Here is a 15,733-nt window from a genome sequence, read left to right as displayed (position 1 = left end):
ATGAGGGAAGCTGCCCACTGAGCAGGCTGCTACGGGGTGAGGTTTTGCTGAGGTGGCCTCGTGCATTGTAAGCGTGCCTGCTGGCGGAACTTGTCCAGGCTCCTTCCTGCCTAGGCCCAAGGGGGTTGCTGTCACTAAAAATAAAGCCTTAAGCCCCGGCCCCAGCAAATAAAGCCTTAAGCCCCGGCCCCAGCTTGACGAGGCGTTTAATCAGGGGAAGGTCACTGTGGAGAAATCTCCCCTTTCGGCAGCGTTCCGCTTAATCCTGGGCGCGGTGTTGATCCTGAAGGCTCTCCTGAGGAATGTTGGACTGCCGGGCATTTAGCTCTGACTATGCTCTCGACGCAAGGGAGAGCCAGCTCAGGAGCCATTTGCCTTGTGGCGGCCTGTCTGGTGGTTGTTTGGCTCCCAAGGAAGGCCAGCGCTCCTTCCGTTGCACTGGGGTCTCCTTGTTCCTGCTGGCAGGAATCGCTGCACACCCAGCGCCTGCACAAGCTGCCTGCCCTTGTGGCTTAGGAGGTGCCTTAGCTCACCAGGACAGCCACTTGCTGGTGCCTGGGATGGTGCTTAGTGCAACCCGTCATGTTTTTCTCGGGACATCTAAAACTGGCACTTGACTTGCTGGGAGAAGCTGGTGTTGGGGCTTCTGCACTCTCTACTCTGTCAGCGGCCTTTAAGACCGTAGCTGTGCCCCACCTACCTTACATGAGGTCTCCCAGCTTTAGCCTTGTGTGCCTTCAGGGCAAGACCCTGGGAAGGAAGGAAGGCAAAGAGCAAGAAGCTTAGTCTTGTGCTAAAGCGGCAAACCGTAAACAGGCAATTCCCCACTTGCACGCTCATGCTGGCAAATGTACTGTTTTCCGTGCAGAATGCTGGCAGGGGCAGAATGGGGGATCCCCTCACATAAGTGGGAAATCAAGGAAGAGCTGCAGATGGGTTAGCGAGGAGGAGTTTGGAGTCCATCATGATTAATGTGCGGGTGGGGGATGCGACACCGTTTCCTTGCTGCCACTTGGGCTCCCACCCCCCAACGACTAACTCCTTGACTGCCCTCTTTGTCTTACAGTGAGGCCCAGGAAAGCAGCCAAGGGGAAGCAAGGAGGCCCAGCGGCAGACCCTCCGAGGCGGAGCCGGCACCAAGGGAAGAAAAGGGCCCTGCACGGCACTCGAAGTTCCCGGCAGCGGCCGGCTCCTGTCAGCGAAGCAGACATGGATGAGCTGGTAAGAGCCCCCCCCCCTGCCGCACCCCCAGGTGACAGGTGCCTCCATGCATCTCCCCTTGCCAAGAGGCTTCTCCCTCAGTATTGTCCAGAAAGGTCTCAGGCTGGGTGGTGCAAGTATGCCAGGCATCCCTCCATCTCTCCCTTCTCCTGATGAGCAGGAAGCTTGTTAAAGGCTCTGAAATAGCCGCCAGCGCTGCAGGAGCAGCCGTGTGTGTCTGGCGAGAGGCGGGGGAGGGACGGGGAGCATGGTGGGTTGTTGGCATTCCTGCAATGCAAAGCACTTGCGTCCGTTCCGATGTCTCCCTGAGGAGGACATTTGTTGCCCAGGTTGCCTGTCCCTGAGCATAATTCAGCCAGCTTGCATTTCGCTTGACGTTTCAAAGAAGATTGTAGGCCTTCATTATCTCCCTCCCACCCCCCTTGATAGTGTCTTGAGTGGCTGCTACTGCCTGCCTGCCTTTGTGGATTGTCCCTGTATCCGTTAGTGGCCACTTCTAGGGAGCGTGTTGCAGAGTGCAGCTTATGGGCTCACGTGGGTCGTGCTGCTCTCTTGCCCTCCTTCCAACCTCAGATCTCGAAGGAGCAACACTCTCTACCTAGGACAGTTCATCCACTGGTTCTCCAAGGGCCAGGCTTTGCTTTCACTGCCAGCTGCTTCCTCTTCCCTTTGGCTAGCCCTGCATTGGCCCTGCTTGCCCCTCCAGTCCCTTGTGTGTGGAGGGCTGACCTTGGACCTTGCTCTCCTCGCTCCAGCGCAGCAGGGCACTCAGCTGCTCTTTGGCATCCCAAAGCTGGCCACCGGGTTCCTTCCACAGCCTGCTGCATCTCCTCCTGCTGCAGGCTGTGTGCTGCTGTGCGGGTCACGGTTTCCCTCCTCACTGATCCCTTGGCTGCTTTTGAAGCTCTTTGAAGACGCCTGCTGCCCCCTGGGGAGGAGTGGGGCTGCCTGGAAAGCGATCCGGCTGGCTCTCCTCTGGGCAGGGCTCCTGAAATCCAAGCTGGCGGCTTGTAGGGGTGGGGGGCACGTTCCTTGGCTGCCCCATCAAAGCTCTGGCAGCCGCCCGTTTGTTTGGGGCTTTATTGCTGGTGGGCCTTGGAAGTCCTGAGTGTCGCTTTGTACCATGATCTTGGCTGTCCCTGCCCACCTGCTCTCCCTTGGGAGGCTTCGCTGAGCTGCTCCTCCCCACAGGCGCACCTGCTCTTCCCAGTTGGGGCCGCTTGGCGTGTGCCCTACAGCATGTGCTGGCCCCCTTGGCTTCCAGGGGTGTGTGCTGGGCTAGATGGGGAGGGGGGAGGTTTATTCTGGTCAGCCTCAGGGGAGCTCTCTCACCTCCTCCTGTCTTCTCCCAGATGTACCCAACAAAGAAGATATCTCGCCGGCAGAACCTGGAGCTGCAGAAGTGCGAAGAAATCCTCAACAAGCTTGTCAAGTATCGCTTCAGCTGGCCTTTCAGGTGAGGCCCCAGGAGGGAAAGGCCCCTTGCTGAGCCCCGCACAGAACCTACCCCACATCCTGCCAGGCTCCCGCTCTGCCCCCTTGAATCTGTGTTCCGGCTGTTTCACTTGGAGTCACTCTGGAAGGGCCCTCCTGCCATCCATTCCTTCCATTCAGGAGGGCGGGGTTGACTGATGCACAGTGACATGGCACCTTCTGGGTTAGGGACACAGTGTGTCCAACACTGGGGTTAGTACCTAGCCCTTGTGGCTGTGAACACTTGGCAGCCTTCCTTCACAAACTTTCCTAGTTCTCTCTTAAAGCTGCCCAAGTTGCTGGCTATTGCTGTGTCTTGTGACAGTGATAAGTAGCGCTGCTTAAACAACATGCTGTGTGAAGTCCTTTCTTTTGTCTGTCCAAATCTCCAAGCATTCAGCTCTGTTGGATGGCCCTGCTGAGCTCCAGTATTGCATGAGTAGGAGAAAAACTCTTCACACTGTACATAATTTTATATACCTCCAGCCTTTCTAAACCAAAAAGTTCCAAAGGCTGCATCCCCTTTACCAGTTTGGTTATTGATTTTTGGACCTTTACATGCCCTATAGGTAAGGCAGGTAAAGGTCCAAAAACCAGCAACCAAACTGGGGTGAGGCAACCAGAACGGTCCACAATATAAAAAGTCCAGTTGCAACCCTCAGCTTGTACAGTGGCCTTGCGATATGGCCAATTGTATTTTCAGTTCCTTTCTTAATGATCCCCAAAATGGAATTCACTTTTTCCACACTCCACTGGGTGTGTACTGAAACACTGGAAGATACTACCTGCACAAATTGGGTAGAAAGAATAAGTGATCACTGAGTGGGTATCATGTCAAACAGAATAACTGGTGATACAAGGGGAGTTCCTTTGTAATCCACACACCCCCCCCAAAATTTCCTCAGCTGTGCCAACCCTTTCCTGCTTCCCCACGCCAGGAGGCTACAAATAACCAGCATTCTGTGCAGTGTTTTTTCACAGGTGCATGAAGATTCTTGACTTTTTCAAAAGAAGAATTAGGCTCATGGCCTAGTGGTGGGGGACGGGAGAGGAGAGGGTTCCTTTCTGTGCCTCTTGTGCCTTGATGGGGACTTCTTCAGGGAGTGTTAGTCTCTGACCACTTGGACAGTAGAAACAGGGAGGAGTGGCTGGCGAGGGTCAGGCCAAGGCAGCCTTTGGGCTGATGCAAGTGCTGCCCTAGCTGCCCACTAACCCCATGGCCTTCCTTGGCAGGGAGCCGGTGACCACTGAGGAGGCGGAGGATTACTTTGAGGTGATCAGCAGCCCCATGGACTTCCAGACCATGCAAAGCAAGTGCTCGTGCGGCAGCTACCGCTCGGTGCAGGATTTCCTTTCCGACATCAAGCAGGTTTTTGCCAACGCCGAGCAGTACAACCAGAATGGCAGCCATGTCCTCTCTTGCCTGGAGAAGACGGAACAGTGCTTGATTGACATGATGCACAAACACCTCCCTGGCCACATGTACTCGCGACGGAAACACAAGCGGCCTCTGGCCCCACCCAGCCAGGGACTGGAGGAGGCGGATGGGGACAGCGACCCCGAGGCACTGGAGTACTCGAGGGGGCGGAAGAGGAAGAAATGAAGGCCCGCCCCCCCCCCCACGTTCCGGACGGGATGCGGTTGGAGCCGGCTTTGCGCAGGCTGCAGCGAAGGGAGCTGGGAGGCGGCAGGGGCACCTGGCTTTCCCTCAGCTCGCTCTAGCTTAATTCTCAGCAACTTCCTGAAAGCATTGATCAGCCCTCGACTGGGAAAGATGGCTTAGTAATTCCTCAGCAGCAGCACAGGCAATTCTTGCAGGTTTTTAGAAGGCGGGAGGGCCAGGGGGATAAGTGGAGGAGGTCCCCTCTAGCCTGGGCACAGCAGGGGGTGGGACGAGGGTCTCCTGAACCACAATGGTCACCTTCCTCTCCTCTGCGGTCCTGGCAGCCAGGGACAGGTCCAGGCTGCCACGCTCCACTTCGGATGCCCAACCCCATAGGCTGGCGGATTGTCTTTCTTGACCAGCCCCCTTGAGCAGAAGAAGCCGCCGCCTTGGAGGGCAGGCAAGCACTTACTTTTCCAGAGTGACTCCCCCTTTTTTTCACCAGCATCTCTGTGCAGACCAGCTTTGGGGGTGCTTGTCTCTCCCCAGCCTCCTTATTTTGGATGCAGCAGAGGGAAAGTTGCTCTCCCCACCCTCCGGCCTCCCCTGCCCCAGGAGCAGAGTGTGATAAATCCTGCAGAGTTTGGCAGGAGGAACGCTGGTTCTTTGACTTTCAATCTTTATTTTTTTCTCTAGTTAAGATTCTTGTTTCCAGCAGTGACCTTGTACAAAACGCCGTGTAAGATACAGTCGTCTTTGCTCTGACATGTACTGTACAGTTTATATGAGGATGTGTTTGCTTTATATTCCTTCCTCCTGGCCCCCTCTATAAACCACTTGTTTTTTCTTAGATAAAGTAGCTGGGAGTTGGCCCAGGGAACCCATTGGGGTTGTACACTTCGTAGCTTCGTTCTTCCCTCTTCCTAGCCATACCCCATCCAGCCTGCCTCGTTCGTCTCCCCTTTCCTGATGTTGGAGTCTGGATTGGGTCAAAGGAGGGTCTCCTTTGCACAATAATCACCCAGGTGGAGAGGCAGCTCTTTTCTGCCTTGGCCACTTCACAGTCTTCTGTTTTGACTTTCCTCCATTTCAAGCAGCATTTATTTCCCCACAACCTTTGAATTCAAGGCTGTGGGATTGCAAACAAGGAATTCTCGCTCTCCTAGAAACGGGCCCTCCCTGGACACCTTTTGCTTCTCCTGGGGCACGGGAGGATGTGGTGCTGAGGACTCCAGCCTGGGCTCTAGCACTGACAGACACACCTCTGGCATCACTTGCAACCTGCCTACTTTCTCCCCTTCAATTTTTGGACTACATTTTTTTAAAGAAAAGGTTGTTTGTTGGGGGAGGGGGGAATTCTGCTAAGGGCTGTACTTGTAATAAATTGGAAATATAAAAGCAAAACTTGTTTTTCTTCTTGTCTGTATTTACTGGTCTTTCTAGAGTCTGAGAAACTAAGTGAAATGAAATTTGTAGCCTGGCTTGAGAGGGTAGGGTGGTGGTGTCTTTACTCCAGCATCTCTTGATGAAGCCTGTGGCCTCTGCCTGCCTTCTCTTCTTCCTTGGCTGGGATGGTTCTAAGGAAATGTTCTGCCTTGGGGATGGGGAACCTGTTGTGTTCCCAACTCCCAGCAGTCAGGAATGAGGAGAGCTGTGAATCCTACAACAGCTGGTAGGGCACCAGTTAGCTGCCCCTCTTCTAGCTGCAATGAAGGGCTTTTGTGCAAACCCAGCTTTCTCAAACCAGGAGCCTGGAAAGGGGCTCTCAATGGCAAAGCATAGACATGTGGCATTGGAAGGGTCACCTAGTTAAGGCAGCAATCACAACTAAATAATCCCTGGCAGATGGCCATCCAACCAGCGTGGAGCTTTGCTCGTTGGTCCCTGCGCCACAGGGCTGCCTGCTGCATCAAGGAGCTGCCTTTGGGTGGGCTACTGTTAAAGTTTGCATACAAAAGCACACAGTGAACAGCTGTGTCCACAAATAGGTTGATTCAGAAGCATTGACTTAAGGCAGAAAGAAGCTGTGCCTCCCACCCATCCCTTCACCACCTTGCCTTCACCCAGACAAGAGACCACCAGGTCTTCCAGAAGCACCACTTCTTCCAGGAATTGCCAGTGCAGCCCAGGACCCACCACCCAGGACAGCTCCAAGAGAAGTTAGGGTGCCACTCTGGTGAAGAATTAAGCATGATGGGTGAGGTGAGCAGCATTGGGGGAGCCTCTCATGATAGCGGGGGGGGGGTGTTTAAGAGAGAAGCCACTTGGTGCTAGCCCCATTTCTAGGTAGCACAGACAGCTCCATCCCATTTTCATAATCCTGCCCTCCAGGAAGCCTGAGTTCCCCAGAGGTGGGAGGGAAAGCCCCTGAAAGCCTGGAAGCAAACAGTCTCCAGGCGCAAACCATCTTCTCTCCAGGCTCAGATATCCAGCTGCTTTCAGGGGGCTGAGAGAGGGAGGCGGGCGGAAAGAGAGCTTGTGCTTGCGGCTGCCAGAGTACAAATAGGCCATTTATGAGGGCCAATTGCAGAGGGATTGTAGACCACCCCTGCTTGGCTCCACATGTACACACCCCTCTTCTGCCTGGGCCGAGATACAAGTATAGAATTGGTGCCTGCACTTCTGTCGGGATTACTTGGTATGAAATGAGGGACCTGGTTCTTGGCATTTTGCTTAAATGCCTTCAGTGTAAACTCTAGAGACCAGCAGCCTTGTAGGGTTGAGATGTATCAGCTGTACAGCTCGAGCATCTGACCCTCAACCCCATAACAGGGCGCTCTGTAGTTTGCAAGGCTTGGCTTGTGCCGTGCCTGAGCACAGGAGCTGATGCCCAAGATCTGACCTACCATTATACTGGCTGGATTGCCCAGCCTCAGCCTCAAACCACTTCACAGCCGACCTGAAAACAACTCTCCACTTATATCACCAGCTGCCTGTAAATACATGAAGCTCTTTAAACACTGGAAAAGTTACATCTTCAAATGCTAAACATGATATTTAAAGAATCTGCCAGACCACAGTCCTTTTTTTAAAAAATGGTTTATTCAATTAATTTCTTGTTCATTACCAATTAGCATCACTCCCTCATGGGGGCACGTGGCCCAGAGAAGGTAGCTGCCTATCTTGTTTGCAGCCTGGCTTCTTCACGTGAGCCACCTTGCTTTTGGGTTAATCTAATCTTTGAAGCTGTCACGGGTGTTTGAATAAAGATCTTGGCATGCCCATTAAAACATTAAAGCGATGTGATGTTTCTGTGTTTTCTGGGCTAGAAGGAACTTAGTGGTTTTAGTCTAGGGAAGCCAGGCCCCCTGTGGGAAAAGTCCTCTGATTGCTTGGGGTCTATGGGATCAAGGCACTGCGGTCAAGTTGCGAAATCTGGCTCTTGAGGGGCTTGGGTTCAGTTCCTGCCTCTCCCATAGACGTATATAACTTCGTTTCTGCAAAACGGGGAAAGTTGTGGCCTACATCACAGAGGTGTTTACAGGAACAATCAAAATTGTAAAGTGCTTTACATACAGCAGGGCCCTAGAACTGGCTACTGCTGCTGCTGAGAAACAAGCACCTGTTGGGTTTTTCAAGAACAAACTACTTCAAAATCCCAGCAATTGTATTGCTTGCATGGATGGCTGGGCAGGGAGGATAGGAATTACTCCCATCTGATCTGAGCCAAAAGGGGCTTTGTGCTGCAGGCTGAGGGATCCGGCAAGTGACCCCCCTCCACAATTTAGAGGTAGGCTTTGCCACCGGTCTTTGAACTTTTGCTTCCAGGCCTACATTTCTCTGCAGCTTAAGAAGGCCCAATTTGTATAACTGGTCATATACATGCACAAGTGTGTTCATTTCTTCCTCTGCTTTGCTTGCAGCAGCAAAAATGTTGGGTGAAGGGTATGCAGAGTGAAAAGGTTGCCTGCAGCACCTCCTACCTCCCTTTTTCACGTGCTGCACTGCACATCGCTTGCTCCCCACTCCCTAAATTTGTAGCTTTGACATACTTTATTTCTAAGCAGGAGCTTCTTTCTGAGACGATCAAAGGGATCAAATGCAACACAAGACCTGTGCCACCTAGCTTTGGCCACACGGTGGCCTGTCTAGCAAAATCAGAGTGCAACACTGACTGCATGCTCTGTCTCTGGAATTTCACCCCATTTTGCAGCACACCCACCCCAAAAAAACAGGCGTGGGAAAGAATTTTTCACGGAGATTAAAGATGTTTGAGAAGCCCCTCTTGTTTCAGCTCAGCCCTTGTCCAGCCATCTATCTAGATCAGTGGTTCCCAAAAGCCCCCAACCACTTGAAAATTGCTGAGGCTCTTGCTAGACCACTTATTTTTCTGCCTGTTGCAGCAAAATTCAAAATGCAATAGAACAAATAATAAAAATACAACAGAAAAGCCAAGTGAATATTCAGCACACTGGAAGGGCCATCTCCTGTCTTCAAACCACACATCCACAGACACACCACGGCCCACTGGTGGTCTGCGGACCACACTTTGGAAACCCCTGGTCTAGATAAGTCTCATATTTCAAGCGGAGGTCCTCTCTCTAGGAAAGTTGTGCCCAAGCCTGGATTCACCATGTGGGCCCAGGAAACCACCTGACATAATTTATCACTACTTCGCAACCCATCGGCTAGAGAAGCTGATCTCAAAAAAACATTGTGCAATGAAGAAAGTTGTCTAGAGCGCCTTCTAATTGCCTTTGCCTTGCATCCTCATACTGAAGGGGTGACACAGCCCCCGTGAAGCCTTTGCCCTCTGCTGCCACTTTTAAAATTTATTAAAGAAATCAAGCCCTGCTCCCCACCACCCTGGAGAGCTGCTGACAGTCAGTGTAAACAAAGGGTCAGCTTGTGAATTTACTAACTTTGGAACACTAAGGAGAGTCTCCTCGGCCATGAAATTAAACTAATACAACACTCCAAAGTCTCAGGGGCTGATGGAATGTATAGTCCAGATGGATGGGGTATAAATTTATTATTATTATTATTATTCAGAGGTTGAAGAGCACAAGGCAGAGCCAAGTGATTCTGGCTCCCTTGGGTGGCAAGAAATGCAAAAGAACTCCCCCACCCCACCCCGCTGTCGCCATCACATCTGGGACCACTTGAGCGAAGAAGGACGTCTGTTTTTGCTGCCACAGTGTGCCGCTTGGGCAAGGCATGACAACTGAGAATGCAACACACATCCAGAGCATCTGTGCACATCCATTGGGGGGGGGACACCCCCACTGGAAGCCCATCTCCAGGTTGACACCATTAAAAGCTCTCCTCACTGGCTTAGCAAGGAGTCACATGCCCGCTTGCAGCTGGCACCACTTGGGTGCCCTCCCTGGTGCTGCCCAGGAAGGCCACTCTCTGCAGGTGTCACTGGCACTGCCCCCCCTGCCAACACTGTGCTCTTTCCTACCCAGAGCAAAAGGACGGGTGTCCCTCGGCAGGCCTTGCCCCGCAGTGCTGGTTGCCAGGTGTTGTGCCCCTGACCCAGGAAGAGAGCTGGTTAACCCAGTGACATTACCTACAGCTGGCAAGGGCAGGCGTGTGTGAGCAACAGGCAGCACGGAAGCTCCTCTCTGGGGTCAAAAACCCTTGGCAGCCTGGCTCCACATCAGGTTTCGCCAACCGGGTGCCTTCCAGATGTTTTGGACCACAGTTCCCATCAGCTCCAGGCAGCACAGCTGTATTACGACCCCAGAGGTGGTAGCAGCCGTAACCCAAAAGAAACTGGAGGGCTCCAGGTTGTTGAAGGCTGCTCTGCGTAGCTCCTCTCCCCAGGACACTGCCTCATCCAACCCCACTTTAACTTTACTCCAAGATACACTCCCAAACAGATGGGAAAGCTGTTAGCTTGAGACCATCTTCCGCAGGGAAGAAGCTCAGGCACCTGGTTCATTCATCGCCCAGCAGGGAGAGGAGTCAGCAACGGGCAGCCCCTGGGCCAAATTGGGCACCTGAAGGATACCAACTAGCCCTCCTCCCATCACCAGCATGGAGATGCGATTGTGCTAACACATGGGTAGGTAAACTAAAGCCCGGGGGCCGGATCCGGCCCAATCGCCTTCTAAATCCAGTCCACAGACGGTCCGGGAATCAGCGTGTTTTTACATGAGTAGAATGCTTTTATTTAAAATGCATCTCAGGGTTATTTGTGGGGCATAGGAATTCATTCATTCCCACCACCCCCAAAAAATATAGTCCAGCCCCACACCAGGTCTGAGGGACAATGGACCAGCCCCCTGCTGGAAACGTTTGCTGACCCCTGGGCTAACAAGACTTGAGGGCTTGGCATGATCCAGTACCTGCATCCAAGTGGTTTCAGCTGCCAGATCAGGCCCAGGCAGTGGCGTAGCGTGGGGGGTGCAGGGGGGGCCAGCCGCACCGGGCGCAACATCTGGGGGTTAGGGTTAGGGCAAATCCACGGGTTAGGGGGCGCAAATCCACGGGTTAGGGGGCGCAAATTACTTGCCTTGCCCTGGGTGCTGACAACCCACGCTACGCCACTGGGCCCAGGTTCATCCAGGCCACTCAGAGGCTTACAAGCAGGACATGAGAACAAGAACTTTCCTCTGCTGGTGCCTCCCAGCAACAGGCAAATACCCTGGCAGACTGCCTCTGCATCCGGAGGTTCTGCTTATACACCCGGACCAGCAGTAGCCATTGCTAGCAAACCTCTTCTCTTCCATGAATTTGTCTATCCTCTTTTTCAAGCTAACTAAGCCAGTAACCATCACAACAGGGGTGGTTTTTTGTTTGCCTTCCAATCAATTTCACAGAGAACCCTGGCCTCTAGTACTATGGGAGAGGGAGGAAAAATCACTCCCTGCACCCATTTCTCCTATTTGTACAAGATCTTAGTCATGCAGGCCAGAGCTTTCCAAACTGTGCGGCACGCGACACGTTAGTGTGTCGGCTGCAGTGTGTAGGTGTGTGGTGTGAACGCTCCTCCTGGGGTTGGAACGGAGTTAGTTTAACCTCCGGTATGCTAGTAAAACCAAGTTTCTGTGTCGCGAAATGATGCATGTCTAAAAAATGTGTCACCAACATGAAAAGTTTGGGAAGCTCTGATGTAGTAACACATGTTGTGCACACATAGCTGCCCAGCAAACTTTCCCCCCTCTAGCTGGTGGCTAAGCATCCCTGGGCAAAGGAGTCTGGAGCCAGAATCAGCCTGGAAAGGTCCCATTCCCCCCAGTTCCATCACTCAAGGGGGCCAGAACCCCAATTTCTAGAGCCTCCCCCTCGGGTGGAAGTTGGGGAACCCAGCATTGGCGAGGGCCTCAAAAACAACAGCCTCTAACAAATTTATTATGGCAGATGGTTTTGCGGGCTTCCTCTGATGCTGGACGGCCCCCCCCCTTCTCTTTCCCCAGGCCTGCTGGTGCCCTTAGCAGCGCCAGAGAAGACTCTGGTGAGCTGGAGGCGCCAAGGCCAGTCACCTGGATGGGAGGGGAGCCAGGGTGGAAAGGATTATTCATCTGCAGGAAGGCCTGGCTCCAGGCGGGGCTGGAGGGCGCCAAAACCAGCACTGGGAGCTGAGCAGCTGACCCAGGCAGCCAGGCAGAGCAAGGGGGCTTTGCTCAAAGGCTGCCCCCCACCCCAGCTCCGCTGGCTGCTGCCAAATGATCCCTGCAACCCCCACCCCACCAGGCCCCCTGGCTCGCTCAGCAGCTGGCTTCTCCTTGGCTACTGGCCAGAGCCTCCCTGGGGAAGGGGGAGCTCCCTGCCCTCCTGCTGTGGTGAGAGGCAGGGATGGGGGCCTGGGGAGTGGAAGGGGAAAGGGGGCTTTGGGTGGCGTTTCAGCAAGAAAGGGCCAAACCCATCTGCAATGGCATGGTAGCCGGGTGTGTGGGAAGCCACTGCTTCGCCACTGCAACCACAACCGGGCACTATATGGAGGTGGGGGCTGGCAACCCACACTCTTCTAGCTTCCCTGGAGCTCTTGAGACAGTTCACCAAGCCCAACGCCTCTGAAACGTCCTGGGCCAACGCAACACAGCTTCTCTGGATGCCGGCATCTCGGTTGGCAGAGAGCACCGGAGGCAGTCGCCTCTCCCCAAGCCCCTGGCAGCTGCCCCTTCCTGGATCTCAGCGGCAGAGGAGGCTGAAGGTCACAGCATGGGCAGGCGCTGGGGACTCCCGAGGGGGAGACGGGGTGGGGGTGGGCTGCTGGGTGATGACTCGCACAGCCTTGGCACAGCCAGCTCAGCTTTGTCACTCTCCAGCCAGGCTAAAAATATTTTGACAGCCTCCCGTCCTTGGCCGTGGCTGCTCGAAACAACTTGTACAAGCTCCCCAACTGGGCAGGGGGTGGGGGACAGGGAGGCCTCCCCACGCTGGTGGCAAGGCCTAAAGCTCAGGCCGGCTGTGAGAGGATTTACCCTGCTGCTCTCCTTCTTGCAGACATCCAGGCTCCCCGCTCCCAAACTCTCTTCACTCCCCACCTCCCCTCCATGCTGTGTTTGGAACAGCTGTTTCCAAAGCCTCCTGAATTCCTGCAAACAGCATCGACCTCAGTTGAAATAACACAGCCAGGTTTTATTGGGGATTCTTTCTTTCTCTCCCCCCCCCCACTCCCTCTTTTTCCATTTCTTTCAGCTAATGGATTTCTTTTTTAAAAAAAAAAAATCTAAAATAAATTATAGAATTAAATAAACTTGGACAAATGCTCTTTCCCATCTCGCCTCCAAAACGAAACACTGAAATAGTTGGCTGGGTTTTGGCAACGGAGGTGTCCAACCCGCAAGGCTGGGAAGCGTAGCTATATATATGATTGGGGTGGGGGGGGGTTGGAGGGAGGGAAGGTGGGGGGGCTTCCATGAGCTGCTCTCTTCAGACCCACAGCGTAACAAAGTTGCTCCCCTGCCCTCCCCAGATGCCCACAAACAGCCACTCCTTCTGCCTCCCCCCATCTCCCCCCACAAGAGATTCTCGGGAGCTCCTTGCTCCTTGACCTGCTACAAACTATGTGCACGGCTGTTTCCTGGAGGCCCCAACCTGCCTCAGACGTGCGTCGGGTTGTCCAGGTAAGGGTCCGTCTTGGTCATGTGCAGCACCACAGCAGGCACCTTGTAGTGGCAGTGGGTGCCCGTGCAAGTCACCCCGCTGCAGGGCTTCCCTCTAGTCCTGCCCCCCAGTTTCCGGTTGCAGAGGTTCTGCCAGGTCTGCAGGGTCTTGGAGCTCCACACCCAGACCCCACTGGTGATGCCCACCACCAGGGACATGAAGATCTTGAGCATGAAGATGGCCACAGTGGGCACGGAGGCCTCCAGGGTGCAGTCTAGGCTGCGGCGCCCGGGGAAAGGCAGGCACCCGTGCTCCAAGGCCCGGAGAGTCCAATACTCCACGTTGAGGCGCTCGTAGAAGTAGCAGACGATGACGCAGGTGGCCGGGACGGTGTAGAGGATGGAGAAGACACCGATCTTGACCATCAGCTTCTCCAGCTTCTCCGTGTTGGTGCCTCCCGTCTTCATGATCTTGCGGATGTGGAAGAGGGCGACGAAGCCCGTCAGGATGAAGGAGGTGCCCACTACCAGGTAGCAGGACAGCGGGATGAGGACAAAGCCCGTCAGGGCGGCCACGTCCAGGCTGGCCACGTAGCAGAGGCCCGTCAGCTCGTCGCCAGCCACCTTGCGCATGGTGAGGATGACGATGGTCTTCATGGCGGGGACCCCCCAGGCGGCCAGGTGGAAGTAGCTGCTGTGCGCCTCGATTGCCTCGTGGCCCCACTTCTTCCCCGCCGCCAGGAACCAGGTCAAGGTGAGCACCACCCACCAGAGGGAGGAGGCCATGCCAAAGTAATAGAGCAGGAGGAAGACCAGGGTGCAGCCAGTGCTCTCCAGGCCCTCCTGGATGACGTAGAGCTGCCCGTCCTCACGGTCGCATGCAATGGCCTCTGCGCCGGCCACCGAGCGGATGAGGAAGGCCACCGAGTAGACGTTGTAGCACATGGAGAGGAAGATGATGGGCCGCTCCGGGTACTGGAAGCGTTGGGGCTCCAGCAGGAAAGTCAGCACTGTGAAGGCGGTGGAGGCGAAGCAGAGCGTGGCCCACACGGCCATCCAGATGAAGGCGAAGTCCTTGTCGCGACGCGCCCAGTACACGTCCACTCCCGGGGAGCAGCGCGGGGCGCACGACGCGCTCTTGGCCACGAACTGGAACTTGTCGCCGTTGGCGCACGGGCCTCCCGGAGCCGAGCCGGGCGGGCTGCCTGCCGGAGGGGGCCTGCCCTCGACGGCGGGCCGGGCCGGGCGAGGGGCCACCGGGAGCATGCCGGCTCCGCGCTGGGGCTCGGCGGTGGCGTTCTCGGGCGCCTCCATGCACAGGGCGTGCGGGTCGTGCTTGGTGGGCAGGCGGGCGCAGTCGAGCGCCTCGGGCCAGCCGAAGTGGAAGTGCGCCATGATGGGCGCGCAGCGCTGGCGCGCCTGCTCGCACATGGGCCGGCAGGCCGGGATGCTGCTGGACACCTGGTCGGTGCACATGGGCGCGTAGAGCGAGCACAGGAAGAAGAGCAGGTGGCCGTGGCAGCCGTAAGCCACCAGCGGCGCGAACTCGTGCAGCTTGAGCGCCGCCTCGCCCTGGTGCTCGTGCCCCAGCAGGTTCGGCATGCGCGTCAGGTTGTAGCCGATCCCCTGGCACATCGGGATCTCGATGGCCTGGCAGCGACCCGAGCCGCGACCGCCACCCAGCCGCTCCGACGCGTCGTACGCCCCGACGCCCGCGCCGCCCAGCAGCTCCAGCGCCCGGGCGCCCGGGGACGCCGCCACCAACATCGCCAGCAGGACCCGCAGCGACAGCGGCAGCAGCCCGGCCATGCCTCGCGGCGGCGGCGACAACCACGACCACGGAGCCGGCCGCCGCTCCCGATCACCGCCACCGCATGGCGCGTCACCAGCTCCCCGTGCGCCCACACGGCCGGCGCTCCGCTCGTGGGCGCCTCCGCCGCGCCAGCAGCGCCGCTACACCCTCGGGAGGCGGGCCCGGCGCCGGCGGGACACACCCCGCGCGGGGCGGAGCGCGGGAGGAGGCGGAGCGGGAGGTGGCGGCGGCTCGGGCAGCCGAGTTGCAGCGCGCCTCCCAGGAAGCCCCGCCGGGCCGGCGCTCTGCACGGGCTCAGAGGCGCTGTCGGCTTCCTCAAGCCGGCATGCACTCTGCTCTGCTCCTGCCAGCCCATGTTGTTTCTTCCTTTCTGCTGCTACCAAGGATGGGGCGAGCCACTGGAGCGGGAGCCTGACACGTGAAGTGGTATCGTGTGAGTGGCAGAACGAAGACACGGCCAGGTCGACGCAGAGTGGAAGCTCCGCCTTCCCACTCATCTCCCTGTCTCGAAAAGCACCAGATTCAGTTTGTGTATGAATGTGTGGGATATGTGTGTGTCTGTCTCTAAGGGCGCCCCTCAAGGTTGTTCCTCGAGGGTCCCAGTTAATTTTTGGAAGTGGCTGAAGT

General features: G+C 55.8%; 2 protein-coding genes across 2 annotated transcripts in view; one reads left to right on the top strand and one right to left on the bottom strand.

Moving 5' to 3' along the window:
* The window catches only part of BAZ1B (bromodomain adjacent to zinc finger domain 1B), a 29,507-nt gene extending 23,794 nt beyond the window's left edge, over positions 1-5,713 (top strand). The window contains exons 17-19 of the mRNA XM_081172271.1: positions 1,067-1,221; positions 2,574-2,677; positions 3,928-5,713. Of these exons, the coding sequence (XP_081028397.1) occupies positions 1,067-1,221; positions 2,574-2,677; positions 3,928-4,297 (629 nt within the window). The 3' untranslated portion in view covers positions 4,298-5,713. The remainder of the gene's footprint in view (positions 1-1,066; positions 1,222-2,573; positions 2,678-3,927) is intronic.
* Positions 5,714-10,801: 5,088 nt separating this feature from the next.
* On the bottom strand, positions 10,802-15,217 carry FZD9 (frizzled class receptor 9). The gene has a single exon (XM_081172281.1). The coding sequence runs from the start codon at positions 15,100-15,102 to the stop codon at positions 13,291-13,293; it is 1,812 nt and encodes a 603-aa protein (XP_081028407.1). The 5' UTR covers positions 15,103-15,217; the 3' UTR covers positions 10,802-13,290.
* Between the last annotated feature and the right edge of the window lie 516 nt (positions 15,218-15,733).

The sequence above is a fragment of the Podarcis bocagei genome (assembly GCF_964188305.1).
Source record: "Podarcis bocagei genome assembly, chromosome: 15".
Lineage (NCBI taxonomy): Eukaryota > Metazoa > Chordata > Lepidosauria > Squamata > Lacertidae > Podarcis > Podarcis bocagei.
This window is presented reverse-complemented; position numbering and strand designations above follow the sequence as displayed.